This window comes from Doryrhamphus excisus, linkage group LG6 (assembly GCF_037039965.1).
Source record: "Doryrhamphus excisus strain RoL-2023G ecotype Guam linkage group LG6, RoL_Dexc_Guam_v1.1, whole genome shotgun sequence".
Lineage (NCBI taxonomy): Eukaryota > Metazoa > Chordata > Actinopteri > Syngnathiformes > Syngnathidae > Doryrhamphus > Doryrhamphus excisus.
Genome location: NC_136362.1, coordinates 15,239,102 through 15,265,823, shown reverse-complemented (window position 1 = coordinate 15,265,823; position 26,722 = coordinate 15,239,102). Strand labels below are relative to the sequence as shown.

Sequence of the window (26,722 nt, the reverse complement as noted above, 5' to 3'; positions counted from 1 at the left end):
ATCAAAGATCCTCTATAATCTATATGAATAGAACACAACCAACTTACAAATATTGGTTGAATTTCCAATAGTACAATTGTTAACATTCTTAACCATAATGCAAGTGTAAATAGAAGCTAATCAATGTACAGTGTAGTCACCATTAACAACCTTTTTGATGATAAAGTGTGTGAGGATGCTTCTTAACTGTGTAAAAGGAAGTTAACCACTGAAGACTAACAAATTGCATTGCACCCTGTAGATGTTGCATGATGACAGCTATTGCCTGGGAGGTGAGTCTTTTCACATATTTATTGTACTACTTTTAACAATGTCACCATTTTATACTGAACCCCAAAGATAGAGTTGCTTGTTGAAATGATCCTTGAGATAGTCACTGAACTAAGATAGATATCATAGATATTGTTGGTCTTTCATTCCTGCAGCTGTCAGGCTATATAATAAACCCGGCTCTAAAAATTCTGTACAATAACCGTGCAATTAACCATGCAATAAACCTTGCAATAACCGTGCAAGAAACCTGTGATTTGGTCAACATGTATATAACTGTACATAGTGTATATATACTCTGTTTTGTATTTGTATTAGACTGTTTTGCACTTTATCTGCTCTTGTGTGCTTGAAAGTCATATCTTATTGTATCTTATATGAAGAAGTCCTGTGAGATTTGCTGAAATTTTGTTTACTTTCCCCCAGTGAAGTTGTGTGCAACAAAAAAACCCAAACATTATGTTTTTACAGAACATTTTAGGTGAATTCCAAATTGGAGGACTTTGTTGGACCATGACCACTACAGAGGAACTTCTGATCTTCTGCATAGTCCAATATATATATCAATATAGTCCAATATGGGGTAAAAAAATGTGATTTAAATTTGTTGCGATGTTATCAGGTGCATTTATCATTGTTTTGGTGACAAAATATTCACACATCAGTTTGAAACAAACTTTAACAGGCAATAAAATACAACAAGGAAAAGCCTACCAACCAAAACTAATACTTTAAAGCTGACCACATTTATTTTTATACTGTAAGCCTGTATTTTTAGGCCCTGGAAGACCCTGTATCGGGCTGACCATATTACACTGGGATATTACACTGCCAAGTCCATAAATATCATTAATGACTACGGAGGAGTGATGGGATCGGTCCACACTGATTTTCAAACTATGAATCAATTGTAGTAATGTCAATGTGGTCAATTTATTGTGTTGGTGAGAGAAGTATGATGACATCATCATGACATTCCTGCACTGAAACTCACCTGAGAAATGTCAAAATGTTGCTACATTGTACCGAAATACTTTTGTGATAACGTCTAACTTCAGTAAATGCTCTTGCTGAGATGATAATACCTGCAGGATATTTTCACTTAAGGACAGATTTAGGCTATTGATCCCCTTTCATCCACCTCTGGATGAAAGTGCTCAATGTGCCCATAACCGCATGACTACAATTTGCGATGACATTGTCCCTATGACAAAATAGATTGGCAATCACAAAGTATGACTGTTTCTGGATAGGCCACATTTTTGCATTGCTTTTTGCTGTGCTGTATATTAATCCTCGGTGAGCTTCCCCCTCCACCAAAAGTGACTGACAGCAGCAGGTCGTCTGGAACCTGACATAACATATCGCCACCCCCCTTCCAGAAAGTTTAGCAGATACAAATACACCATTGCAGCTTGCTTGTACTTCACTCTGCCCAGCTACTGTGTTTTTGCTGTGCTTCTTCCAAGTCAGTGGTGTAAAATGTTATCCTAATACTATCCTAACAACAGTGCTACACTTTGATACATAAACACATCACATAGTTTTAAAATTCAGATTTTTTGTGTGTTTTTCTGGGAGTGCAAAAGACCCAAAGGTATGAATGGTGTCAAAATGTGACATTGCACAGAATGAACAGTAGATGGTGGACATGCACCCTCTCTTGCCTAAAAGCACAGTTGATGACAGTGGTATAATTAGAGTTAGAAAGGATTTACAGATAATTTAAACATCACATTTTTAAGCATCAAGTATGATGAGGAAGAAACATGTACAACAAACAAAACAAAGTTAAAATAAGTAAAATAAAGTAAAAGTCAAAATCTAATGGCAATAAGATAAGAATTCTGGCCCACTCGACTTTGCAGAATTGTTGTAATTCAGCCAAATTGGAGGGTTTTCCAGCATGAACCGCCTTTTTAAGGTCATGCCACAGTATCTCAATTGGATTCAGGTCAGGACCTTGTCTTGGCTACTCCCAAAGTCTTAATTTTGTTTTTCTTCAGCCATTTAGATGTGGACTTGCAGGTGGTGGATGACAATAACATAAGAAATCAAATCACCAAACAGTAAAAATCCTCACAAAAAACAAGACAGGGCCAGTCTTATGTTACATTTATTTCGAGATAACTGTATTAATTCTAATAATAGTAAAAATGTACTATTAGAATGGTCATAAAAGTAAAAAAAATAATACATGCTAAAAATTCATCAATAGGACACAAATATGAAACAATTTAATAATATATATATTATTGATATTACATGTGGGTTTAATCTATTTTTTACTTTAATAATAACCAATGATAACAGATACAGAGTTGTACGATAGACCATGGGTTATCAAGTACCAAGGGAAAAGTAATTACATGATTTTAACTTGTTATTAAAAGGGCAAAAAAATGACATTTAAGAACATAACCTGGCAATAATATTAGTAATTAAATGACTTCAGTGTCAAACTCACACATGCAATCGCCAAAGTATGTTTTATTTCAAATAAACATTCCATAATCCATAACACACGCACCCACACAGAAAATGATTAAACACATAAAATGAATCTCACGACACAGAAAACGTGTTTTTGTGCCAAAAGGTTGCATTTGTCCACTAGTGTTTAGTATTTAGAAGTTGTAAAACCTATTGTAGTATTTCAGCATGAAAACATAGCACCTTGTCCCAGCCACTGTGTGTGTGTGTGTGTGGTGGCCATAAAGTTATACATTGATAATGATGGAAATCAGTGCAAAGTCAAACTGCATAAATAATAATATGCATAATAAATGCATTTTTTGCAACAGCCATTTTGACTGTTGTATTTGACTGTTGTATACACACACAGTGACATGAGTATGGCATATTTTTTTACCGTAAATAAATCCTATACGAGTCATTAACACTAAGGCACTGCTTCAAATAAAAGTGAACACAAGCAGTGAGGTGCAACTGTCTGTATAAAACACACAACGAGCTCCAGTGTTTCTTGAACTAGTAAGATGGTGACCACAAAGAGCATGTGAGACAACCTCACCTGATGATACAAAAGGTGATATATCTTTGTACATATACAAACATGTAGAGGTGGTAGTGGTGCTGTATATTATATACAAGTAAAACTGTGCTTATTATACATTTATATGTATCAGTGCAAAATACTGAGATTTTAGCATTGTTAAGCATTTGTCCATCCACAGATACATAAAGAGGCCGAGATGTTTTGTTGAAGTATTAACAATGACAGTTGATTATGATTTGAAAATAGAAATAAAATAAAAGCAATATATAGTCTCTATCGTTTCTACTTCTATCAACCTTCTATCAATTTTATAGGTGTCTGTATTTAGTATGGGCTTGTTTTACTATTCTAACAAGATTTCACGTTATTTGTTGACATATATGTGGGCACCTGCCATTGATTGCCAATCAATAATTAAGTTATTTTAAATAAATAACATTCACCTATCTATTAAATATCAGAGGGCAAGAAGAAATAAATACATATAAAGCTAATAAAATTATGCATGAGCGGCTTTTTTTTTTTTTTTTACACGCTCTTGTAATGGAATGGCAGTTTAAGGGGAAAATATCAACTATTCAGACCTTAGGTAGGAAAGGAGCAGCACTTTGTATTTGTTTCAACACATAACAAGACTGCTGTTTATGCACAACAGCGACAGCTGTTCCATGGAACACACTTGACAAAATTTCCAAATAAAATATTCTCACTAAAGTTGATTTCCACACTTTCCGTGAAAAGTTCCCAGATATTGTACCAGAAATGTTGCACCCTAATTGCATCCCTAAAAACAAACAAACATGTACAACCAAGATATTTAAAAAAGCAAAGTATGTGTTCAAAATATTTTCCTGATAATTTCTTGGATCAGGGCTAAAAAAAACCTGGATAAATGCCCCAAGTAATTATCTTTAAGGGATGTAAAAACCTCTTCTTCCTATATTGGAAATCTGTATTTCTGTCCTTTTTTTAAAAAGCTTGAAAGACTATAATACTGAACCAATTCTGTGACGTAAACACAGGCAGCAGCGTCAAAATGTTCCATCGAAAGACATGCAAGTGGGCTTTTACCACATGCTCTTCTACTGTGGTAGTGTGGTGTGCCTTCTATAGTCAAGCTCTGAAGTTGTATCGCCAGGTTAGGTGTAACAATGTGCACTTTTCAAGTGTAAGATGTATTCCATCATCACAAATCGGTTTTGATAACGACAGCTGTTCAGGAAGCAGTAATGCACTGTTTCTGTAATGTGCAGAGCTTGCAAGCAGAGGTCAGCATGAGCCTTTGCAGTTTCCATCAGTGGTTTTATGAATACACAATGACAAAACCATGTGTATAAAAATGCTTCTCTGATGTCTGCCAGATGAGGTGTGCAGACGAACATGATGATAGTGGTTACTTCATGTTTGTGAGAGACTCTCATGACACTGCATGTCGAAAGGATGCATTTAAAGGTCCGTGCTATAATTCTCCATGAAGATCCTCTAAGGCCACCATTGTTCACTGGAGAAAAGTAAAATGTAAACACTGAAAAAAAACAAACAAGAAAAGAGCGTTACAGTGTTTAGCATCTCATATTATAAGATAAAAGGCCAATAAAAAGGTACATGAAAAGACTCTTAAGTTCACAATGTGTGTCAAGCTAATTTGCATATACACGCCCTTCCTTGAGGTTCAATGTTTTGTGGGCATACATGTGTTGGATGGTGCAAAATGCATTTGTGCACAATAAGTCACTCCACTAATATAGAACCAATGCACCCTGGTGTTGAGACAGATGCACAAAGTGAAACTTCTTGACGAACGCACATGCACATGCCAATATATCGAGGTCAGCAAAATTACCGACTTTATTTTTCTTTATTTTTCGTGTGAGTAATTGATTTATCGATTATCGTGACAGGCCTAATAAGGACAATATTTCTTGGTTATACTAGAACTACTGATCTGATTTACCTTATTTATGATATATCGTGTAAAACTAAGACAGCAACATCAAATTATATGGAATAGATTGGTGAATAGATGGAAAAAAAATCATATGGAAATCTCATAACAAAACACAACACAGGGTAAAATATTTCAATATCGAAGAACGCAAAATTCTTTCTCAATCAAAAATCACTCCATCAAAAATATTCCATAATCACAAATATTCTAATGCACTGATTTTATAAATTTAAAAAAAAACTAAAATAGTGCATAAAGCTAAAAATAACCTGTTACCCAAAGGTGCCATATAATAGTTTTCTGAACAACAGGAGAAATATGATCTCAGAGAAAAACTACACTTGGAAACACTTATATGCAAAAGCAAACATTAAGAAGCCATAGCATTTCAGTTTGTGGAATCCAAGTATGGAATGTATTGAGTAAGGAACTTGAACAATGAACTAGGATGAGCGAATTCAAGAAACAATAGGAGCAGTTGACATTTTCACATTATTATTATCATTAGTATTATTATCATTACTACAATTATTTATCACTATTTATGATTGCTATTTATTATGGCTTTGAAACATCACCATTTCATCACTATATGGTTATGCTACATTACACTTCATTATACATAATAAAAAAAATACATTTGGAATACAGGAAGTGAATAAAAACACTGCAATACAGGTGAAACAGATAGGGGGAGGGGGGTAGAATGTAATAAGCTTTGCTTTTTCCTATTCCTTTTGGACATGTGGAACTGTGAATTGAATGATGTGATGTATTCCATTGAGGCACAGAACAAATATGCACATTAGCATTCAATACAACTATCAAAACCTACCTTTATGCATTAAGTCATAGTAACAGCATTTGGGACCAAAAGTGGGACGAGTCGCCGCTTGCAAAATACAACATAAACATGCAAAAACTGTGGGATTTTAATTATTTATTACCATTTACATAAACTTTGATGAACCTATTTACAATTACCGGGGTTACTGTTGTGGTTGGTCTTATTTTTTCATTAAGTGTAACCCGTTGAACTAGGATGTGTCACACTCTTCAGGTGTCTTGAACACAGCATCAGAAACTAAACTCATCACTACCTTAATGTCAGGACTAAACACAGATAGGCTATGTTTCAGTTTTACGCTGCCAAAATCTGGAACAGTCTTCCAGAAGATGTGCGACAATCAACTTGTCAGCAATGTTCAAACCCAGGCTTAAAACACTTCGATTCAACTGTGCATATGACAATTTTAAGTATTTTATCCGCCCTCTTCAATTTTAATTCATTTTTCAATTTATTGAATGATTAGAATGATTTTACGTTTTATAAAATGATTTTAAGAAGTGATTTTAACCTTCTTTTCTGTAAAGCACAGTGAAATTAAATAACAAATACAGAGCATACCTTATGTCATAAGGCACTTCATTGACTCCTCCCAGTTGCTTGTTTTGGAGTAGAACCACTGTTAATCTCCTGTTCACCTTCATCCTCCTCCTCTTCTTCGTGCCACCCACCAAGTTGCACAGGGGTGGCTAAAGATGATGTAGAGGAAAGGTGGCTCGGGAAAGCTAAAGGAAAAATAAGGGTCAAGTTAATACAAACGTTAATTTCTCACTTGACTGTAAATTACATTTGTGCCACCACCTAATGGTTGTGGTCAAAATTGACAAGGTGGTGATTCCAGGAGAGGCAGATAATGCACTGCGGGAGCCGACTGTGCGTTGACTGCTTGTGACTGCTATGAGGTGAGGCGGACCTCTCGGCAGCAACCACAGAATTACACGTGCTTTCACTACCAAACAACAGTGCTTTCATGAAGTCTCCAACTACCAGTCCCTACATTTGTTGCTAGTTGCTTTTGAGAAAATAAGTCACCAAGAAGGTTTGGAATTTTTTTTTTAACTTAAAAATACAAAATATTGCGCCATTAGACATGTAACTGATGTTAAATTTACCAGTGTTGCTCTGCAGTGGCGTCATTGGCATTTCGTTGTGCTGCCAATGCCTTGAGCTTCTCTGCGGATGGCAGGTCTGCTGGTGGAGCTGAAAAGAAACAGATGTGTCAAAGCAATACAGTGGCTCCATACACAATCACAATTCAGCTTCACAACCTCACAAATTCACAGATCTTTGGTCAAATAATATATATTTTAGTTTTAGGCTTTTTCCTCAGGAAATAGGCATGCCAGCAGTAAGCCAGCAGCAATTTAGAAAAAAGGTACAATACAAATAAAAATGTACAGCATACCAGTATAAGTACCATTGTTTAAAAATCCCACAATTTTTACATATGGTTATCTTTTTGCTTCCCTGGCAATGGAGCACAATTCGTATACCAGGTAATTCATAGTGTTTTACAGAAAAGAAGGGTAAAATCACTTGATAAAATGATGGATGTTGAGTGCAGATAAAATACTTTCAATAGTTATATGCACAGCTAAATACATCCTCTTATATTATCAATCATCAGTGGCAAGTACTTCTACATTTGATTCATTTAATGACCCTGTGAGGCATCTGGATTGAGTCGCGAGTCAACAATGGAAATTAAGGGACCAAGGGAGGGTTGTGAATGAAATGTCTACAGGTTTTATTGCAAATGTTAAACATCAAGCTAGCAGGAGGGTTTCTAGCTGCAAGGGGAGTGAGCCGTGTCATTTTTATGGACGTATCAATTACTACTGTATTTTGCCATTCACTGGTGGTCCCGGAAATTAACCCCTACAAAAAGTGGGCATCTATTGTATTTAGTTTCCGTGTAAATTACTACATGTCTATATGAAAGTATATGTGGCGTCAAGGTCAGGACATTACCTCGTGCATGTAGATGGCATGAAGGCTCATCTCTGCAGAGGCAAACTCTGAGTGTAGGGTATTGCTCCGGAAACGACTGTCACTGGTCGACATACTGGGGAAAAACACATACAATGTTAATTAAAAGCACAGATTATTATTATTTTTTGGGGTTCTTGTTAGGACCTGTCGAAAATGGTGCAATCACTGCGGTACATGGTGCTCTCTGGATGCGCAGAGGAGGTTTGATGGCGCTGCAGGCGGCCACGATGGCTGCCATGTACAAGCTGGGACGTAGACAAAGAGGCTAAGACGCTGGCAGCAGCTGACGCTGCAGTGCTTGGCGGAATAAAGCAATGATCTCTGCCTTGTAGTCCTGACGCTGTTAGGACGGGGTGCGCCAGGACGCTTGCTAACAGATTATCAGGCTGACAACAAAAAAAGAAAGTGAATGTAGAGAATAATGCCTATACAGTGATGCTGAGAAGGGTTTCTTACCCCTGTTCCAGACTCATTCGAGTGCAGTGATGTACAGAGAGGAGCCTCAGAAAGGAGAAGCTGCGTGGACGGACCACCTTGTGCATCATGTTGCACCTTCTCCTTGAGGTGACTGATAAATACAGAGCTCTCCAGAGGTGGCTGCCAGTGTGGGTTCTTAATGGTGAAGTGCATGAGAGACAACTCGGTCTTGCCGTTTTCAGCTTGTTGGTACACGGATGCCTCCGTCTGGCCCTCCGACATCCACTGTAAGATCATCAGGATTTTGAGAAATGATGTGATGTCTCTATAGCACTATATGCACTATAGCATGGCATGCTTACAGTTGGGTTTCCGTGGCGTCTGATGTCCATCTGTGCAAAAGAACAGATGTCTCCCACGCCAACCACCTCGACCGTGAAGTTCCTGAAGAAGTCAATGATCTCCAGAGCCTTGTTCCTCAGCAGGAAGATGAGAATGAAGGGGGTGACAATGGGACTCAGCAACTCCTCTAGGATGAACACCTGTTACCAACAAAGAAGAATGTGGTTTAAAATAATGACCATAATGTATCCTAAAGGACAACTTCTAGCTATTAGATACCAAATGGAGAGGTTGATTGACCAGCCAATTTTCCGGCTTCAGCTGTAGTGTCTGAGCCGCAACAGAGGCGGGATAAAACCTATGTTTAATTGTATTCCGTAATACTTCTTAAAAACATACTATGTCAACTTTGCAGGGTTGCTGTGCTAAGGAAGCTGCAAACTGTCAAATAATTGAGAAAGAAACTGTATTGACATCTGCTCTCCTATTCCACAAAATGTGGAGATGTTCCAATCAAATTTTGCAGTTTCAACATAGAATTATTGTCCAACTAATCTATTGACCAGATATCTCCCAGAGTGACGAGACAAGGTCTGCCCTCCTCACCGCTTTGTACTGGAACAGCTGCGCCACCTCATCACGGGTTTCGCTCTTGTTAGCGTTGCCCCTCCAGTGGTCTGGCATGTAGTGGATGTGTGCCAGCATGCATTGCAGCAGCTGCTCTGGGCACCACACCATATGCTCGTCTGGGATGAAGGACCTGGTTATAGGACAAATATGAAAACACTAAGGCATCTGTTGTTGCAAATTAGGAGGATCATTTCCTTATTTTTTTTTATGCAAACTCGCCCTCAAATGATACACACGACTTTCTGTAGTAACCCACCTGGTGATTGTGATGACCACCCCCAGCACAGTGATAGCAGTCAGAATGTGCTGCACTGTCAGGACATCTTCATCATAGACTGTCAGTGCGATGAGCACAGCCAACACAGAGCCGGAGAAGAAGGCAATGTTTTTAGCGAGCACAGTGAGCAGTGGCGACATGAAGGAGTTCATGTATTTAGATGTGGGCTTGTAGCCTCGGCCTAAGCGTCCTTGCAGCTCATGGTTAAGCTCATTGAAGTGGCGCAAGTATAATCTGCCGTAGAGGGACCATCGCCGTGCACCCAGACTCCCGGGCTCGCGCCGAATGATTTCAGTATAGCTGAAGAAGGCGTAGAGGACCTGCCACACCAAAATAAAAGGACACAGCAGCAGGTTGGCCACACCCATCAGCAGAATGACTCTGCTGAGCTGCTGTGCCAATTCTAGGCGATTACTACTGCGCTTGTACTTGGGGTGCAGGTTCCACTTGTTCTGGAACAGCGAACCAGGACCCCAGAAGAGGATGAGCTCAAAGTTGTACTTCAAACCCTGAGTAAGGAAGACCACGTTGCCCAGCAGGGGGAGCTGCAGCTGCACGGGAAGCAGAGATTTGTTGATCATGGCGACCATGTAGTTCTTGAACCGCAGAATGCGGTGGTAGATGTCCAGTTCTGTGAGCTCTTTCTTGTGTATGCACATTTGCTGCTCTCGCTGCAGGCTGATGAGACGGTCCTGTACTTCCTGCCATGTGAAGTTGCATAATTCATCCTGGGACAATGAGACAGCAGTGAATCACTTTCACACATGGATGGATCTGATAAATTCTTCAAAACAACTCAACTAATGTAGCAGAAAGCTGAGTGAAATTAATTTTACATAGAAAATGGGTGAGTGTTGTGTTGGCCTTCTGACATACTGTATGTAATCTAAAGGACATTTCGACCAGTACCATTCGGATCTTCAGCGCTTTGATATAGAACTGGCGGATCTCCCAGTAGCTTAGGACATTGCAAAAGACCTTGATGAGGCGATAGAGCCAGAAGACAGCTGCCATGATGAGCAGGAATATGATCCAGCTGTTACCTTGGATCCTGAGGTTGGATGGAGAGATAACACACAACACGATAAAAAGTATCAATTACATCCTTATTAACGCTCTTATTACACACAAGTTGATTCCAGCACTACCCATAAAACATCACTAAGCAGCAGCATCGCTATGTAAAAGGGGACTCTCCATTATGTGTCTGCCAGACATTTTAAAAGGGTGAGTTGCTTTACTTGATTTGAATTTTATTTAGTCTTACTATGTATTAACTACTGTCTTCTCTCCACATTGCATGACAGGTAAGAATGTTAAAGTATTACTTGAGCTTATCAAGTTATTAATGTTTTTATGATGGTGAATGTTTGATCTTGAAACAAAATATTTCAGTTTACAGTTTCCTAAGGGAAATGTAGTTTTGGAATGACAACAATCTGGACGTAAACCAGCTAAAAATTACAATACAGTTGCTGTTATGTAGAGGAAAAATTAATATGCCCCCAAAAAACAACCAATCAACTTCTTTATTACTCATTCGGTCCTGATAGCCTGCCAAATCTATAAATACCGAGGCTTCAGGACGCTGCTACCTTTAATAAAGTAATTAGAGAGGCCACATGGACAAGAACAACAAGGTTCCAAATTGTGGAACGCCAGGATCCCACATACTGTAAGACTTCTAAGCAGTTGTAAGTATATTTGCCTTTACTCAGAAACACTGACAGAAGATCTAGTACTCTAGCAGTGGAAAACAAACACAGGCCGAGCAACTGTGGAAGGAAAAACATGATAACACTGGGTGGGGCTTATTCCTTGCAGCTCATGCCAGTGAAGTGTCATGTGGCTGACAGCTCACACAGGGTCCAGCCAAAGCGTTTTAGAGCCTCAGTTGACCACTTTTACCTCACTGACACAGATCATTTACTGAACACGGAACACGAAAACAAGTTCCTAGCATCATCAACGGTTTTGTGTCGCAACAGGAAAACTTACAAGGTATAATAAAAGCAACAAGCCTCACTCGCAACAAAACTGGATCATTGACATCCACAATGTATCCCAATGTGCACCCTATCATAAAATGAATTAACTGTGTTTTGTCATAGTAGAGTTACCTCTCAGTACACTGCTGGCTGGGCAAGAGGGCATCAGAGATAGTGACTTTGCTCTTGTCCAAGGGATTGTGTCCCGGTCCCGTATGATTGACAGCTCGATTGGCAAACAGGACGTCGTACTCCACGCAGTTGACCAGGAACGTTGTGAACGTGACAACGAACAGAAACTGACTGTAAAGAAAGAAGAAAATGCTAACACACTAAACAGAACACACAGAAGTAAATTGAGTATCGGTAGAGACAGATTGACAGATGTTTTCTTGTATTGGCTGGAATTTCTGGCATTTGCAGAATAACTTATTATAGTTTCCTAAAATTGGGTAGAAATTGTTTAACCTTTAAATGCGATATTAATATTAATTAATATTAATTTACTGTGCATTTCTTTTCTTGGAGTTTGAAGAATAGGAGTGTGAGAAACCAAGCTCATTTCAACACTACATGAAAACTATTGAAATGAAAACATCTTGTAGCTTGTTGATTTGATCTTATGCGCAACATTAAATGCAGCATGACACATGCTGAATCACTGATGCGTCATGGTGGATCAATTGGTTCATAAGGCCCTCTATTAATGTAAGCCGCGGTCACTTTTACACAAACACAAGTCACAAGGCCTTAAAAAGAGACCAACCCTCAGAGACCCGGGATGGAAAATTGATTGGAAAAAAGCCAACATAATTTTTAATTGAGCTAATGGCAAATATTTAAGAAAGATTGAATTGTGTTGAGATGTCCTGGCTAAGCCTGATCTGAACATGACAACAATTTGTAAACAAGGCACACCCTCCACATGACAGTGTTTACATTCAAAGCATGTTCTTGATTGGTAATTTCTTAGGTACAACAGAAGCAAAAGGACTGACTATTCCAGTAATATGTGCCTTGAAAGTACATATATATACATGTCATATTAATACTTAATAATTGATCAATATTACAGCGGTTCACTTCTTTTTACACTTACTCGACAGCTACTGGTGGAACTTTTATAAAATGTTCCCAATTTTATAAATTCAAATTTTTATACTTACACAAGCTCAAAGAACTCCGACAGCATCATGCAGGCGAATCCATTCTTTTGATGGAAATGGTAGATGTGAAGACACAAGTTAAGGGAAATAATGTCAAAAGGAAGGTCAAAAATAAGTAGTGTAATGTAAAAGCATGAGTTATCACTGGGTCACAAGCAGCACAAGGTAATGCATGACTTATTCCCAGTAAGTCACACACGCTCTAATCATGTAAACAACACTCAAGATGTGGCAACATAAACAAAGAATATCCTTGTGAAGAAGTTATCCAAGTTCTTGATGTGGTGCCATGAATCTGCAAAAGATTAAAAAAACAATTTTGAAACATGTAAAACTAACATGTAACATCTTCGTCATAACAATGTTTACCTTTCAGGCCTTCGGGCACGTGTAGCAGCAAGTCCTCCTCCCCGGGTGGAGAGTCCTCCTCCAGGTCCTCAATCCTTTGGTACTCCCTGTAAGCTTCCAAGTTTGCCATTGTGCTTCACATTCTCCGCTGACTTAGTACTGAGGGACCGCTTGATTTGTAGTAAATCACCATCTAAGCGAACGAAGACCCTTCAACCTTGGCTACATCATGTAAGCTAGCCACAGTGTAACTTGTGGCTAAAGCTAAATTAGCAAGCTCGCTCACTAGATTGTGACGTAATTCTTAAATGTAACCACGGAGAAATTCTGGTAAATAGCGACAGTTAAACGCGTGTGAAATTAAAATAGGTAGACTGCTGTGGGGGTGATTCAGCCATCAAGTGTGGTCACACAGGGTGACAAGGTTTGTTTTCTATCCCCACACTCGCTGCGTCAATTCGCGGTGTTCAGTTCCTTCGCGCTCATTTCCCTTATTTCAACTAGAACAAAATTCTGTTGCCGTACAGTCGACTTCAGCTGGTCAGTCTTCACGTCGGCGCTCCTGACAATACAATAACAGTGAACGGTGTGTTTGTGTGCTCATTGTTTTTGCCTTACACAAACAAACGTCACTACAGGTTTAGCCATGACTACTTCCGGTACACTGTTGTAGTTTTATGAGCTTTTCCTTTGTCATGTTGTTTTACGGGGAAAATGCCAATTTAAATAACACAGCGCTATGTATTAATATTGTGTGTATAGCTAATTTGCTGTTAGAAAATTAAAACATGAAAAATTATAATCCCGTTTGCTATCCGAATTGCATTCTGGGTTATTCCAATATGGCGGCGCACTAGTAGTCTGTGGATTACTAACTATTACTTTATGTTTTCATGACAAAACGCCCTAAACATGTTTTATTGCTGTAAACTAAACGTTGGCGCACAAGTGCGGTCGTTGTCATTTCATCTGCAATCCAATAAAACGGCAAGTTTATGGAAATATTCACGGTAGGTAATGTGACCCACTAGAATGTTGAGCTAATGACTCTAAGCTAATAAGTTTAACTGCAGCTTGCTGCTGGCCCACTAATGCTGCGTCTATTGACAAAAACACATTAGTCGAGTTAATTTAGACTTGAAAAGAATAGCATGATGCAAATGTATTATTTTTAAATAAAATAAGAGGTATGTCTCTATAGAATCACTATAGCAGCACTCTTTTGATATTGAACCTAAAAGTAACTCACACAATATCAGACCATTACAGATATTTTATTGAAAGTATTTTCAATATTGTTTTCTTATTAAGGAGGAGCTACTCTTGTGTATAACTTCACAGTTTAAAATATGATAATCTCACTTTATCAAGTGAGATTGCTGTAATATAATACTGCACATACTGCCTTCTTTAAAGATGCTGCAACCTAAAATATTTGAAAATATAGACTTTTGTAACGAAATACTTGTAATACTTAATACTTGTACAGCAAGTACTTATTGTAATAATAATTTTGTGTCCAGATTTTATTCCTTCTCAAAACCCAATGGATTCGCCGGTTCACGGCAACACGAGAATGCCATCAGTCGCTTGTGGAGCCTCACTCAGAGAGCCGTGCGACAGTCTACCACCCGATATCAGTCTAATGGGGTAACCATGAAAATCCTCCTCGCACCGGCATTGCTTATGGTACCCGGGCGACTGTTTTGCCATGTGGCTTACTGCGAGGCAGATGTAAATAACAACATCCCATTGGAGACTGTGACCAAAAGTCCAGAGTTCAAATGGCACATCCTGTGGGAATTTGTGAAGCCTCAGCTGTTTGCGCTCATGTGTGCTGTATTGGTAAGGAACTTAATTTGAACACAACACAGATGTATCATTCATGACGCCTGAATGGACGTTTTTTCTTTTTTAGCTTGCATTTGGAGCAGCAATTTTAAACATTCAAATCCCCTTGATGCTGGGAGATTTGGTGAATGTTGTGGCGCGCTACCTGAGGGAGCACACTGGAAATTATGTCCGTGAGATACGGGGCCCTGCTTTGAAATTGCTTGGACTGTACGGAATCCAAGTAAGTCACAAATGTTCAAAACACATGGTACATTATGGTACATTAGAAACTGATAATGTATTATTGTGCATTGTGCAGGGTTTGATGACAAGCGGGTACATCATCCTGCTATCAAGGGTGGGGGAAAGAGTTGCGGCGGACATGAGAAAAACCCTTTTTGCTTCCTTGCTGAGGTATTCTGTCTAGACACTTGAGAGGGTCCGATTGCTAATTCATTTTGTCTTTAGGCAAGACGTGGCTTTCTTTGATGCGACCAAAACTGGACAACTTGTGAATCGTTTGACCACTGACATTCAGGAGTTTAAGTCATCCTTTAAATTGGTCATATCTCAGGTACAAAAATAACCTCTTTCCTCATATAGTGGCTGTTTATATACTGAACTGCAGAAAGTAGCAAGCACTTTTTTATCTAATGTAGTGTTGCACAGTTTTGAAACGGCTAAACATCAGCTTTACAGGTGCCGCATCTGCTCTACATTGCAGTATCCGATATCATAGTAAAAACAATTACATTCACCCCATTATCTACTCCAACCTGACCTCCTCTTCAATCTCTCTTACTTCACCGATCTGCTCCCACTACATTACTAAGCCCCTGTCAAAGTTCTCTCCGTTGTCCCCAATATGGCTATCTAAACTCTTTATGGACATTAAATACCGTGCCCTGGACCCCATCCCACCTATACCTATTAAGTACTGCCTCCCAGTCATTTCCCCACTCATCATTGACATCAACTCTTTGTTCTGCATTTGACACCATCAGCCATTCCATTCTTCTCTCCCATTTGGAATTTTACCTTAACATTACTGGCTCCGCCATCTCCTAGTTAAGATCATGCATTAAAAACAGACAACAATTTATCAGTATTTTATCATGCTCTGAATGTTACTCTTACTTTCGATAACTGTACTCTGTCCGCCTCCACTTACATCCGCAACCTTGGTGTTTTGTTGACAATAACCTCGCCTTTGAACACCACGTCAACCACATTACAAAAGTTACTTTTTTACAACCATCGCTTCCCTCCTCTGCTGAAGCACCTATCCATGCACTCATCATCTCCAGATCTGACCACTTTAACAACATTCTCCATGGTTCATCTCGCAAAATTCTCAAATTTCAATACATACAGTTTCTGATGCTCACCTTCTCACTTACACCAGCTCCTGTGACCACATTACCCCTCTCCTCCAGATGCTCCACTGGTTCCCTGTCCCTCAGAACGTTCACTTCAAAACCCTCCTTTTCACCTACGAAGCCCTTCACAATCAGACTCCCCGTTACCTCACCAACTTGCTTCGCCACATTTCTTCTCGTACGCTCCACTCCTCTGATGCTAACCTCCTGTCCCTGCCACAGAGAACCAACCTCCAGACTTCGGGAGATAGTCTTTTCTATTGCTGCTCCTACCCTCTGGAATGCTCTCCCCATTTTCATCTGTGACTGTGCAGACCTCAAATCTTTCAAAGCCCTTGTCAAAACCCACCTTTTTGAAACTGCTTCAAACTGAAAGTTAGACTTACCCAATTTTGTAATTTTATGTAAATTTATATAAAGTATCTTTTGAGTTTCTATAAAATAAACAAATATTAAGTTGCTATTTGAGCCATTTATCGTACAATGACGACACATTTGCACAAACACCACTGTTTGAGGAAATATGTCAAATCCATGAAGCAGATTATGTACTTAACGTCTAATTCCGGTATTTTATCGTGATGTTTTTAGGGATTGCGGAGCATCACACAGACAGTGGGATGCTTTGTCTCCCTTTATATTATCTCCCCAAAACTCACAGGCTTGACGGTAGTGGTCCTTCCCTGTTTAGTGGGGGTGGGTGCTCTTATCGGCTCCTTCCTCCGCAGACTTTCCCGTTTGGCCCAAGAACAGGTGAGACTGGGCTTGTTTTTCCACACAATACAACTTTCTCTGATCCACATCAGTAAAACCAGGAGCATTTTGTGCTTTTTTTTTTTGAAAGGTTGCCAAAGCAACAGGAGTGGCGGATGAGGCTCTGGGAAATGTACGGACAGTGAAAGCCTTTGCCATGGAGGAAAGGGAGCTCCAGTGAGATCAGATAGTTGGGAGGTTGCAGTTCATTGTACGGTATTGAAAGATAACATACTTTCATTTTCACCAGGTTGTACGCTTATGAAGTTGACAAATCTTGTGAAATGAACGAAAATCTCGGGACTGGGATAGCAGTTTTCCAGGGACTCTCAAACATTGCTCTGAATTGTGAGTTTTATTTTCATTGTAACCCATAAAGTATACACTTATACCTGTAGTATGTTGACTGTTTTTTATGTGTCTATACAGGCATTGTTCTTGGAACTATTTTTGCAGGAGGTACTTTAATTTCCAGCAATGAAATGTCACCTGGAGACCTCATGTCTTTCTTGGTTGCATCACAGACAGTACAGAGGTAAAAACGCTCAATCTCATCAATTTACCCTGCACAACTGTATGTTGATTTAAAACCTTTTGTTTTATTGCTAGGTCTTTAGCCAGTATCTCTATCCTATTTGGACAAGTGAGTATAAATGCTATCGGATTGCAGCATACCCCCCTGACCCTGGTGAAGATAAGTGGCATAGAAGATAGATGGAGTGTCATTTATCTGTTTTGATTCACACTCGTTAGTTCCAAAACATTCTTTCCAGATGGTGAGAGGAATAAGTGCTGGGGCTCGTGTTTTTGAATATTTGGCTTTGAAGCCTTCTATTCCTCTTTCTGGGGGAGGACGCATCCCGTATCATTCTCTGACGGGAAGAGTGGATTTTCTCAACATTTCATTCAGGTCAGAAACTTAATTTAGACATTTAGTGAACAGAAACATTCATTATTTTATGTTTTAATGAATATTGTTATGTATTTTTAGTTATCCGACAAGACCTGGCCATCAAGTCTTGGAGAAGTTCAACTTAACACTGCCACCGTGCAAAACTATTGCCATTGTTGGTGAATCTGGAGGAGGTAACTTTTATATAGACCATGTAAACTATACAAGAACGGGTCCATAATGTGGTGTTTGTTTGTTTTTTTACTTCATTTAGGAAAGTCCACAGTAGCATCCTTATTGGAGCGTTTCTATGATCCAACCAGCGGCGTAGTCATGTTGGACGGACTCGACATTCGAACTCTTGACCTTTGCTGGCTCAGGGGTCAAGTTATTGGATTCATCAATCAAGTAAAAAAAATCTATTTACAAATGTACTCCCTCAAATAGTGGCCTCCGTTGTAGTAAATACCCTGACTAAATGTCAAGTTTATTGTCTACTTACATAAATCCTGTGACAGAAAGAACATGCTGGAGTGTGTTGCACAGAGCAGTCCAAAAACATAAAAATGCACTGCTAAAAACATAAAATAATAATTACAGCATTATGTATTTGAACTGTATTTTTGTTCTAATCTGAAGGAGCCGGTGTTATTCGGAGCGTCCATCATGGAGAACATCCGCTTTGGGAAGCCTGAGGCCACCGACGCTGAGGTCATTGAGGCTGCCAAGCAAGCCAACGCTCATCGATTCATTACTAGTTTCCCAGAAGGTTACAACACTGTCCTTGGTAAGTGATCTTAATTAGACTCCTGTTTAATTTTTGTGTACTTATGAATAGGGACACCCTTTAGGTACCAAAAGCAGCGCCATTCACGTTTCACTACCATAAGTGCTTATCTTCCTGGAGATACAATACTGACAATGATCCATGTGTTTACATTTAGGCGAGCGAGGCGTAACGTTATCAGGTGGCCAGAAACAGCGTGTCGCCATCGCTCGGGCACTCATCAAGAACCCGAGCATCCTGGTGCTGGATGAAGCCACCAGCGCCTTGGATGCAGAGTCAGAGCGTGTGGTGCAAGAAGCCCTGGACCGGGCCACCAGGGGGCGCACTGTGCTCATCATCGCCCACCGACTGAGCACCATCCAGGGGGCGGACCTCATCTGTGTCATGAGCAATGGACGCATTGTAGAAGTGAGTTGGCGTAACAATGCATTCCATCCCATTGTATTGAGTAGTTTATGTAGGTGATTTTGGTGTCTGACTGTATTTTTTTTTACTTTGCTATTCTAGGCTGGAACACATGTGGAGCTACTGGGCAAAGGCGGATTTTATTCAGATCTTATCCGAAGACAAAGAGCTGCGGAGAGCCAGAAATGAACCCTGCAAAAGATATTTACTGTAGAGCTTATTTGTACATTAGTACATTTGTTTTAATTTAACTGGACAAACTGGACCAACCTGTCAACACCAAAAAACACTACTGTGATGACTTTAAGATAGTTTACCTTTATCTAAAGCTAAATTATATGATACAATAAAGAACATAGTTTTAATGAGATTATGCTGCCTTATTTTTACGCGTAAAATACCTAATATATGTACCTGTACATGACCAGTCCAGTGTGTACCCCGCCTCTCGCCTGAAGTCAGCTGGGATAGGCTCCAGCATACCCCCGGGACCCTAATGAGGATAAGCGAGAGAGAAGATGGATGGATGTACCTGTACAGTATACAATAAAATGAATGCAATACATGTTGTAGCCTGTAGAGGGCGTACAAGCTTAGCAATACAGACCCCAGCAGCTCTGCAAGTGTTTACTAGCGTCAAGCTAACTGCTAACATCATAACATAAACCACCTTTGCACAATTCGGGGCTTGGACTTTGGGTGTTCCGTTGGCTACCCCTCAGCAGGTTTAGCAGGCTAAACATGCAGAAATATGAAAAACTCGAAAAAATCGGAGAAGGTAAGTTATAGTGAATATTAGCTAGCATGGTTTAGTCATTTGCAGCATCGGTGTAGCTGTGCTGCAGCTGACGTTAGCTTTCGTTTTACGTCAGATGGATAACTTTATGTACGTGAGTGTTACATACAGCAATGGCATATTTTACCATATAAAGATAAGTAACTAATGTGCATGTGGCAGTAAATAGTATCTAGATGTGAAGTTGGCCTCTTCAGAGAAATTATTTTGTTAGCTAACATGCTAGCAGCAGCTTTGCTCAGCTGTGCCATTCAGTATCTGCTAAATATCCTCTAACAATTCCGCAGGTACATACGGGACCGTTTTCAAGGCTAAAAATAGAGAAACCCACGAAATTGTGGCTCTGAAAAGAGTCCGTTTGGACGACGACGACGAGGTATGTACTGTGTGTGTGTGTTAAATTCAAACATCTCTGTCATTGTTTGCTGGTTGGTAAGTTAGCATTGCGATGCTGAGAATTATCCCCCTCCCCCACGCAGGGCGTGCCAAGCTCAGCTCTCAGAGAAATATGTCTTCTCAAGGAACTCAAACATAAAAACATTGTCCGGTTAGTTGTTTAGAATTATTAATATTTTCAGAGTGAATCATCACTAAAATATTTGGTTTTACACTCCACAGACTACACGACGTATTGCACAGTGACAAGAAGTTAACGTTGGTGTTTGAATATTGTGACCAGGTGAGGCCATCTTATCACTTTCTGCATCACTTCTAGATACTAATCTTTACCTTTTCAATCGACAGGATTTGAAGAAATACTTTGACAGCTGCAATGGTGATTTAGACCCTGAAACAGTCAAGGTGAGTGCTAATACTGAAAGCTCCCAAATGTCTCAACTTCCCTTTAATTTTTTTTATTTCACACTCTCACAAAAGACACACAAAAAGAATCCAGTTGTTTTTGTGTTTGTGAGTGTTGCGTTAACCTGGGAGCAGAATCACTATTTTTCATGACACCCTTATTGTGTTATCACAAGTAAACAGGATGATATTGCTCTTATTTTGAAATCTGGAAGTGCAGTGTTCAGAAGGTCTTGTGGCTTTTGTTAAAAGAGATGCACTGATATACATGAATACATCCGTGCACATGGATATACTTGCATCCTGCATCCCTCCCCTCCTTTATGTACACTGAATTCTTATGACATCAGTGGACATCCGGAAACCCAAGGCACTCTGTTGTTTCTACACCATGAATCTGGAGGCGTTTTAATCATGTTGGTCATGCACCCTTCTTTCTCATGATATTATCATATTGCAAATAATAACTATTTCTACTGGTCGGTGGGCTGGGCATCACAACTAGGAATCGAAATGAAGAATCGGAATGTTCGTCCCGGTTCGCAATAATTTTCGAGACTTGATGCCCAAAACTATTTATAAACCCTCCCAAACTCTTAACATGCATTTAAACATGCCTAAAATGTTTTTAAGCACATTTAAAAATCAAAGAAAGCATCCGCAAAATGAAAATGTACAGTACACATATAAAATATAATAAGAATGAAAAAATTATTTTAACTCCAGTATGAGTGCATGCCAGAAAAAGTGTCCCTTGTTTATCACGCGGTTAATTGGTTCCAGACCCAACCACGATAAGTGAATATCCACAAATTAAGATTCCATGAGGAAGTAGGTCTTTCAAGAAAATCCGTAATTTCAAAAGTGAGTGTTTGAGCGCCTCTTTCCTCAAAAGTGAAGAGAGAGATCATAGATTGTTCTAATGTTTCTGTCTCATGGGCACATAATGCTGTTAGAACGTCAATAAAAGTAACTTAGTAAAGTAAATGCCTTTTGTCCACGGTTTGCAGTCTTTCATGTTCCAGCTGTTGAAAGGACTCGCTTTCTGTCACAGTCGTAATGTTCTTCACAGAGATCTGAAGCCACAGAATCTTCTCATCAACAGAGTGAGTGGTGGAACTGGACCTGGAAAACTAATCAAAAAATTCAATACTGTATGACACACAATAAAACTTGTTTAATCGTCTATACTGTGTTTATAGAACGGGGAATTGAAGCTGGCTGACTTTGGGTTAGCGCGGGCTTTTGGCATTCCTGTCAGGTGTTACTCCGCTGAGGTAAGTTAATGTGCAGCACTGACATGTCAGTCAGTAACTCCCTTAAGTTGAAAAGGCTTTACCCTTTGGAATCAATACATTACTTGACGGTGATGTTCTTGTGGTTAGATGACCTGAAGTCAAATGGCAAATATGTTTGAACAAATTGAACATTTGTTGAGTTTGAAGAAAAATAATTCACTCTGGTTAATTAATAAACCAGAAATGCACCTTTTGTACAAGGGCAAATACAAACATTTAGCCCTAGTTCTAATGCTATCACATGTTTTCTCTGTATGGAAAAAATAAATGCCCATCCTTGAATGGAGGTACAATACACAACATTTTCCACCTCTTTTCACTGGCTGTGGAAATGGAAGCTTTTATTTTCTGTCTTTGCACATGAGCGCCCTTGCGCTCAGCGAAATGTCAAAGCCTCTCCAGGTGACTGCAGGCGCTTGTAATGAACAGCATTTGATGCTAGTGGCCATGCTGCCATGCTGCTGAGTACATAAGAAATCATTGAAATCTAGTTTAGATGTTCACAAAAAACCATGAAATTAAAAATATTTATTTTTTGTGTGATCAATGCAGGTGGTGACATTGTGGTACCGACCCCCTGATGTGCTGTTTGGTGCAAAACTCTATTCTACCTCTATTGACATGTGGTCTGCCGGCTGCATATTTGCAGGTATGCTTCTCATTAGGGCTGCAGCTGTGGAATATTTCAGTAATCTACTGAAAATTGTGCTGATTAATCAAATAATCGGGAAAAAAACAATTTTCCTTGGCGAAAGAGCAAGAATAAATTCACATGAAAAAAAATAATAAGCGACAATAAATAATGAGCGATTGGCCAATTGGTTTAATTTTATAGATAATCAAGCGTTTTATTTCTCTGTTCCTTGAGCCTCGTTGGTCAAAGTTTATTCATTAGTTCAGTTCAGGTGTTAGCAACCATGAAAGACACAATAAACGGAGCCAATTATTTAAAAGAAATAACAGCCGAAATCAAGGTAATAGAACAAAAACTTAAGACAAACTTAATACCACTAGTCACTTCGTCACACAATAATAAATTAAATGGGAAAAATCACTTTTTCGCTATGGAGTTCATAGCACTATTGGTGCAATCGAACAAGTCACTTTTCCACACAAGGTAGCAGGTTCAAATACAAGGGGTGGCATTTGTGAAAGGTGTGTGCATCTCACCGCATAGTTTTATCTGTCGTCAGCCTCAATGAGCAGGTGTTCCACGCTGGGATTTCGTTGTTGCAGTATGGCGATACAACCGCGGACACAAAGGATACACAAACTCCTTGCTTCGGCACATTTTCTGTGAAGGAAAACAAAACAGTTTTCCTTCTCTTTCATTACCTTGTAGCTTTCTCTAGCCTTTTCAATCTTCCCACGTCGTCAAACACCCGCTTCCTCCTTCCCCTCTGCATGGGTGACGCACATGCGTTTGTGACATAAGAGATTCCTCAAAGCAGAAAAAAAAATCAAATATGTTTTGTAATTGAGGTACTCCAATTGTTTGAATAAGTCTTTTTTATTGTAAATACTTTTATTAATTACTAATAGTTTGCATTACTGAATACTTTATAGATTTTTTGCTTATTGATATTTTGCTGTAAACTAAGGTATTTTGTGAATCTTGATTAATCTGTGGTCCATTAGTTGTGCTACTTCAGATTGGGTTTTTTTTGTTTTGGAAGGTCAAGCAACAACTTTTATCTGACCATGTTAACATACGTGATAATGTTTTGTATTGACGTGGAAGTGCCAAATCCTTGTTGTTTTGCATTTTTGGTTATGCTTGTGCATCAACAGAACCGAAGGTGAAAAAAAAAAATCATCTCACTTTTTACTATTTTCGCATGTGCGAAATTTTTTGTTTTGTGTTTTTGTTGTTTTTTTTTTGTTTTGTTATTGGACTATGAGCAGCAGATCTACTGAAAGCATGAGTCAGAGACTTATGCCCTGCGAGAGGGAGTGACAAAGGAAGGTTAGTTGCCGCTACAGATAATATATACTGTATTTTTGGCGTGAGGATGACACAATTGTCAAATTTGCATAATTGGCTAAGACGAATTAGCAAAATAATTTAGTAAAAAAACATGAAAAGCATGAATTTTGAATTGCTTATCAATGTTAGACAGGGAAAGGGGCCAAAGCTGGACTCGCTCATTGAGAAGGGCGGTACGTGCTTTCACGTCCTTACTAGATTTCTTGGTAGTCACTTTTTTGAATAAGAGTATTGAGAGGGGTCTGATTACTTAGTAAATGTAGCGAGAAAATCACTGTTGGAAACACTGATCCCTCCAGCTCCATCATCGTATTCTCTGGCAAGCCAGAGTGATCTGTTTGTGGCCACCACAAATAAATATTAACATATTTAATTCACATAATCTATAAAAGTGACCCCCCCCAACCACATTCTTTAATTTTTCTGTATGTGGCCACTGCTATATCATACTCTGATACAGAAAACAAGGTTGTGGTCAAATATTGTGCTTTATTTCTACTCAGAGCTGGCAAATGCTGGAAGGCCTTTATTTCCGGGTAATGACGTGGACGACCAGTTGAAAAGAATCTTCAGATATCCTTCTTTTGTGTGTGTGTTGGATTGCTTTACATTTGATCAGTGAATGATTGATGGCTTGGCTAGCTTGTGATATGTCTTTCCATAACTACCTGGCACGTTGTTGGGAACGCCGACAGAAGAACAGTGGCAAACAATGACCAAGCTCCCAGATTACAAGGTAAAGCTATAATATTATTGTGTAGTGGTGTGCACACTTTGTTGAATACTTACTTGCTGTCTCTGCAGCCATATCCATTGTATCCAGCCACCACCTCACTGGTCAACGTGGTGCCCAAGCTAAGTAGCACAGGTCGAGATTTACTGCAGGTATGATCACCTTTAATGCCCTTCTTATTAACTTGAGAGGAACCTACATATTAAACATCTTTGTTTTGCACCCACTCAGAACCTTTTGAAATGTAACCCAGTCCAGAGGATCTCTGCAGAAGAAGCCTTGCAGCACCCTTACTTTGCAGACTTCTGCCCACCCTAAATCCTTACCAGCCCTACCACTCAATCTTGGCTGCCACAATCAGTCCTCCCGTCATGGTAGCAGGTCATTAGAAGTAAGCCAAACCCCTCCGCTCAAGAAAACACCTCGCTCCGCTTCATATTGATTTCAAAGCTGCTTTTCCACTACACGGTAAATATGAGCTTTTTTACAAACGGATAGTAAAACTTTGCAACTGAAATAACATTTTAGGCAGCTCCCTGGTGCATCAACGGATTTGCTCAGATTCTTTTTCCTGGTCACACTTGTTTGGTGCTTGGCAGAATTTATCATTGTTCCTTGAAACCCAAAAAGTCATGCTCATTAGGAAAAAGGCAGAAAAAACAGCAAAACACAGAAGGAAATGACTCATGAAGGAAATAAAACAAAAATAGTAATAGAAGGATTACAGCATTGTCTAATTCGTATTTTTACTGTATTTCCTCATAGTGGTCAATGGCGTTCATTTATTCACCTTCAGAGAGTAACAGGCATCTATTAGGGATCAGGGTCGTCAGGCCCACATTTGCAGAAAGGTGTTTTGTGTAATTTTACCCACATAATTATAGTAATATATATCTTAATTATATTACAATATATATTATAATACACATGTTATTGTATATTGTTTGATTGCCTGTTGCATTTTTATAATAAATAATGCAATTTTGATTTAAAAATAAATAATTAAAATATGACAGTGCTGATTATAATACATATTACTGCATAGATTAGTATACAGTTGCACAATAATAACTAGAGGAGCACTTGCAGAGCGCAGGCTTCCGCCAAGCCAATAGTTCCCCGTATATTGTGATGCACACCAAAATGGTAATCTTATATATTTTGGACCAGTCTTTGATATTTTATAGAACATGTTCAAAACTTGTCCTGTATTTTTTATTATTTTTTCCAAGTGCTCTGACCATTTTTTGTGAAGTTCTACGCAGAGTAAGTGCTGAAAATGGTCCTATCTTGCAATATTAAAGAATCCTTCAAAATAAATTCCTGGATTCAGACAGTGATCCGGATCATCAGTTCTTCCATATCCCATTTCTGACAAATCCTGAAAATGTAATCTGAATCTAAGCGAAACATTTAAATTTATTTTGAACACAAGCAAACAGATAAAAGGCGACAAAATTGAGTCATGTGTTATGTCTAATATGTCTTTTAATATGTCTCTGATTACGGTATATCTACAATATTTATGTAAAGGTGACTATCTGGGTGTTACTTCAAGTCTACACATTTTTTGGTAATATTTAATTTATTAATACTGAATCTGCCAACATGTATGCATTGTACACGTCAGGCATTTTGCCGGTTTCAGTTTCTTTGTTCAGCCAGCCGTGATGCTGGAGCATAACAAAGCCTTTGTTTGTGACCTGCACCATCCCAAAAAATCCTTGAGCTGCAGTGACACTGATAGATTAAAGCAGTGATTGGTCGGCTTGGAATACAATAGATCCTGAGTGTATAGACTCGTTCAGAGGGTG

The 26,722-nt window shown here is 39.1% G+C and overlaps 3 protein-coding genes across 4 annotated transcripts; 2 read left to right on the top strand and 1 right to left on the bottom strand.

The window, feature by feature from the left end:
* Window positions 1–2,740: 2,740 nt before the first annotated feature.
* atg9b (autophagy related 9B) lies at window positions 2,741–13,890 on the bottom strand. 2 transcript variants are annotated; one of them, XM_058066517.2, is made up of 14 exons: window positions 13,266–13,890; window positions 13,148–13,191; window positions 12,897–12,961; window positions 11,863–12,033; window positions 10,652–10,793; window positions 9,722–10,470; window positions 9,442–9,595; window positions 8,856–9,035; window positions 8,533–8,778; window positions 8,221–8,462; window positions 8,056–8,149; window positions 7,197–7,284; window positions 6,646–6,809; window positions 2,741–4,814 (listed from the first exon to the last, which is right to left on the bottom strand). In XM_058066517.2, exons 1-13 carry the CDS (start codon window positions 13,372–13,374, stop codon window positions 6,664–6,666), a joined length of 2,430 nt encoding a protein of 809 aa, XP_057922500.2. In that variant the 5' UTR covers window positions 13,375–13,890; the 3' UTR covers window positions 2,741–4,814; window positions 6,646–6,663. The 2 variants fall into 2 exon arrangements, with proteins under 2 accessions (XP_057922500.2, XP_057922501.2); XM_058066518.2 differs by having other exon boundaries at window positions 2,741–4,790.
* A 173-nt stretch (window positions 13,891–14,063) lies between these two features.
* Window positions 14,064–19,663, top strand: abcb8 (ATP-binding cassette, sub-family B (MDR/TAP), member 8). The gene is made up of 16 exons (XM_058066519.2): window positions 14,064–14,254; window positions 14,768–15,089; window positions 15,163–15,318; window positions 15,397–15,491; window positions 15,546–15,651; window positions 17,048–17,209; window positions 17,301–17,386; window positions 17,460–17,557; window positions 17,639–17,744; window positions 17,819–17,852; window positions 17,983–18,119; window positions 18,201–18,295; window positions 18,376–18,509; window positions 18,741–18,888; window positions 19,046–19,296; window positions 19,396–19,663. Exons 1-16 carry the CDS (start codon window positions 14,157–14,159, stop codon window positions 19,480–19,482), a joined length of 2,115 nt encoding a protein of 704 aa, XP_057922502.2. The 5' UTR covers window positions 14,064–14,156; the 3' UTR covers window positions 19,483–19,663.
* Window positions 19,664–19,797: 134 nt separating this feature from the next.
* Window positions 19,798–25,963, top strand: cdk5 (cyclin dependent kinase 5). The gene is made up of 12 exons (XM_058066522.2): window positions 19,798–20,071; window positions 20,377–20,465; window positions 20,569–20,636; window positions 20,708–20,768; window positions 20,834–20,890; window positions 21,901–21,996; window positions 22,093–22,167; window positions 22,741–22,837; window positions 24,679–24,748; window positions 24,851–24,911; window positions 24,980–25,060; window positions 25,140–25,963. Exons 1-12 carry the CDS (start codon window positions 20,035–20,037, stop codon window positions 25,224–25,226), a joined length of 879 nt encoding a protein of 292 aa, XP_057922505.1. The 5' UTR covers window positions 19,798–20,034; the 3' UTR covers window positions 25,227–25,963.
* The last annotated feature ends 759 nt before the right edge of the window (window positions 25,964–26,722 follow it).

Bases quoted from the DNA above. Each gene is read 5' to 3' on its own strand.
- cdk5 (XM_058066522.2), top strand. From the start codon at position 20,035: ATGCAGAAATATGAAAAACTCGAAAAAATCGGAGAAG. The intron at 20,466-20,568 runs GTATGTACTGTG...TCCCCCACGCAG, and splicing joins GTTTGGACGACGACGACGAG to GGCGTGCCAAGCTCAGCTCT. The intron at 20,769-20,833 runs GTGAGGCCATCT...TTCAATCGACAG, and splicing joins TGTTTGAATATTGTGACCAG to GATTTGAAGAAATACTTTGA.
- abcb8 (XM_058066519.2), top strand. From the start codon at position 14,157: ATGTTTTATTGCTGTAAACTAAACGTTGGCGCACAAGTGCGGTCGTTG. The intron at 15,090-15,162 runs GTAAGGAACTTA...TTTCTTTTTTAG, and splicing joins CGCTCATGTGTGCTGTATTG to CTTGCATTTGGAGCAGCAAT. The intron at 17,745-17,818 runs GTAAAAACGCTC...TTTTATTGCTAG, and splicing joins GCATCACAGACAGTACAGAG to GTCTTTAGCCAGTATCTCTA.
- atg9b (XM_058066517.2), bottom strand. From the start codon at position 13,374: ATGGCAAACTTGGAAGCTTACAGGGAGTACCAAAGGATTGAGGACCTG. The intron at 13,192-13,265 runs GTAAACATTGTT...AATCTTTTGCAG, and splicing joins CGTGCCCGAAGGCCTGAAAG to ATTCATGGCACCACATCAAG. The intron at 9,036-9,441 runs GTGAGGAGGGCA...TGTTGGTAACAG, and splicing joins AGCTGTTCCAGTACAAAGCG to GTGTTCATCCTAGAGGAGTT.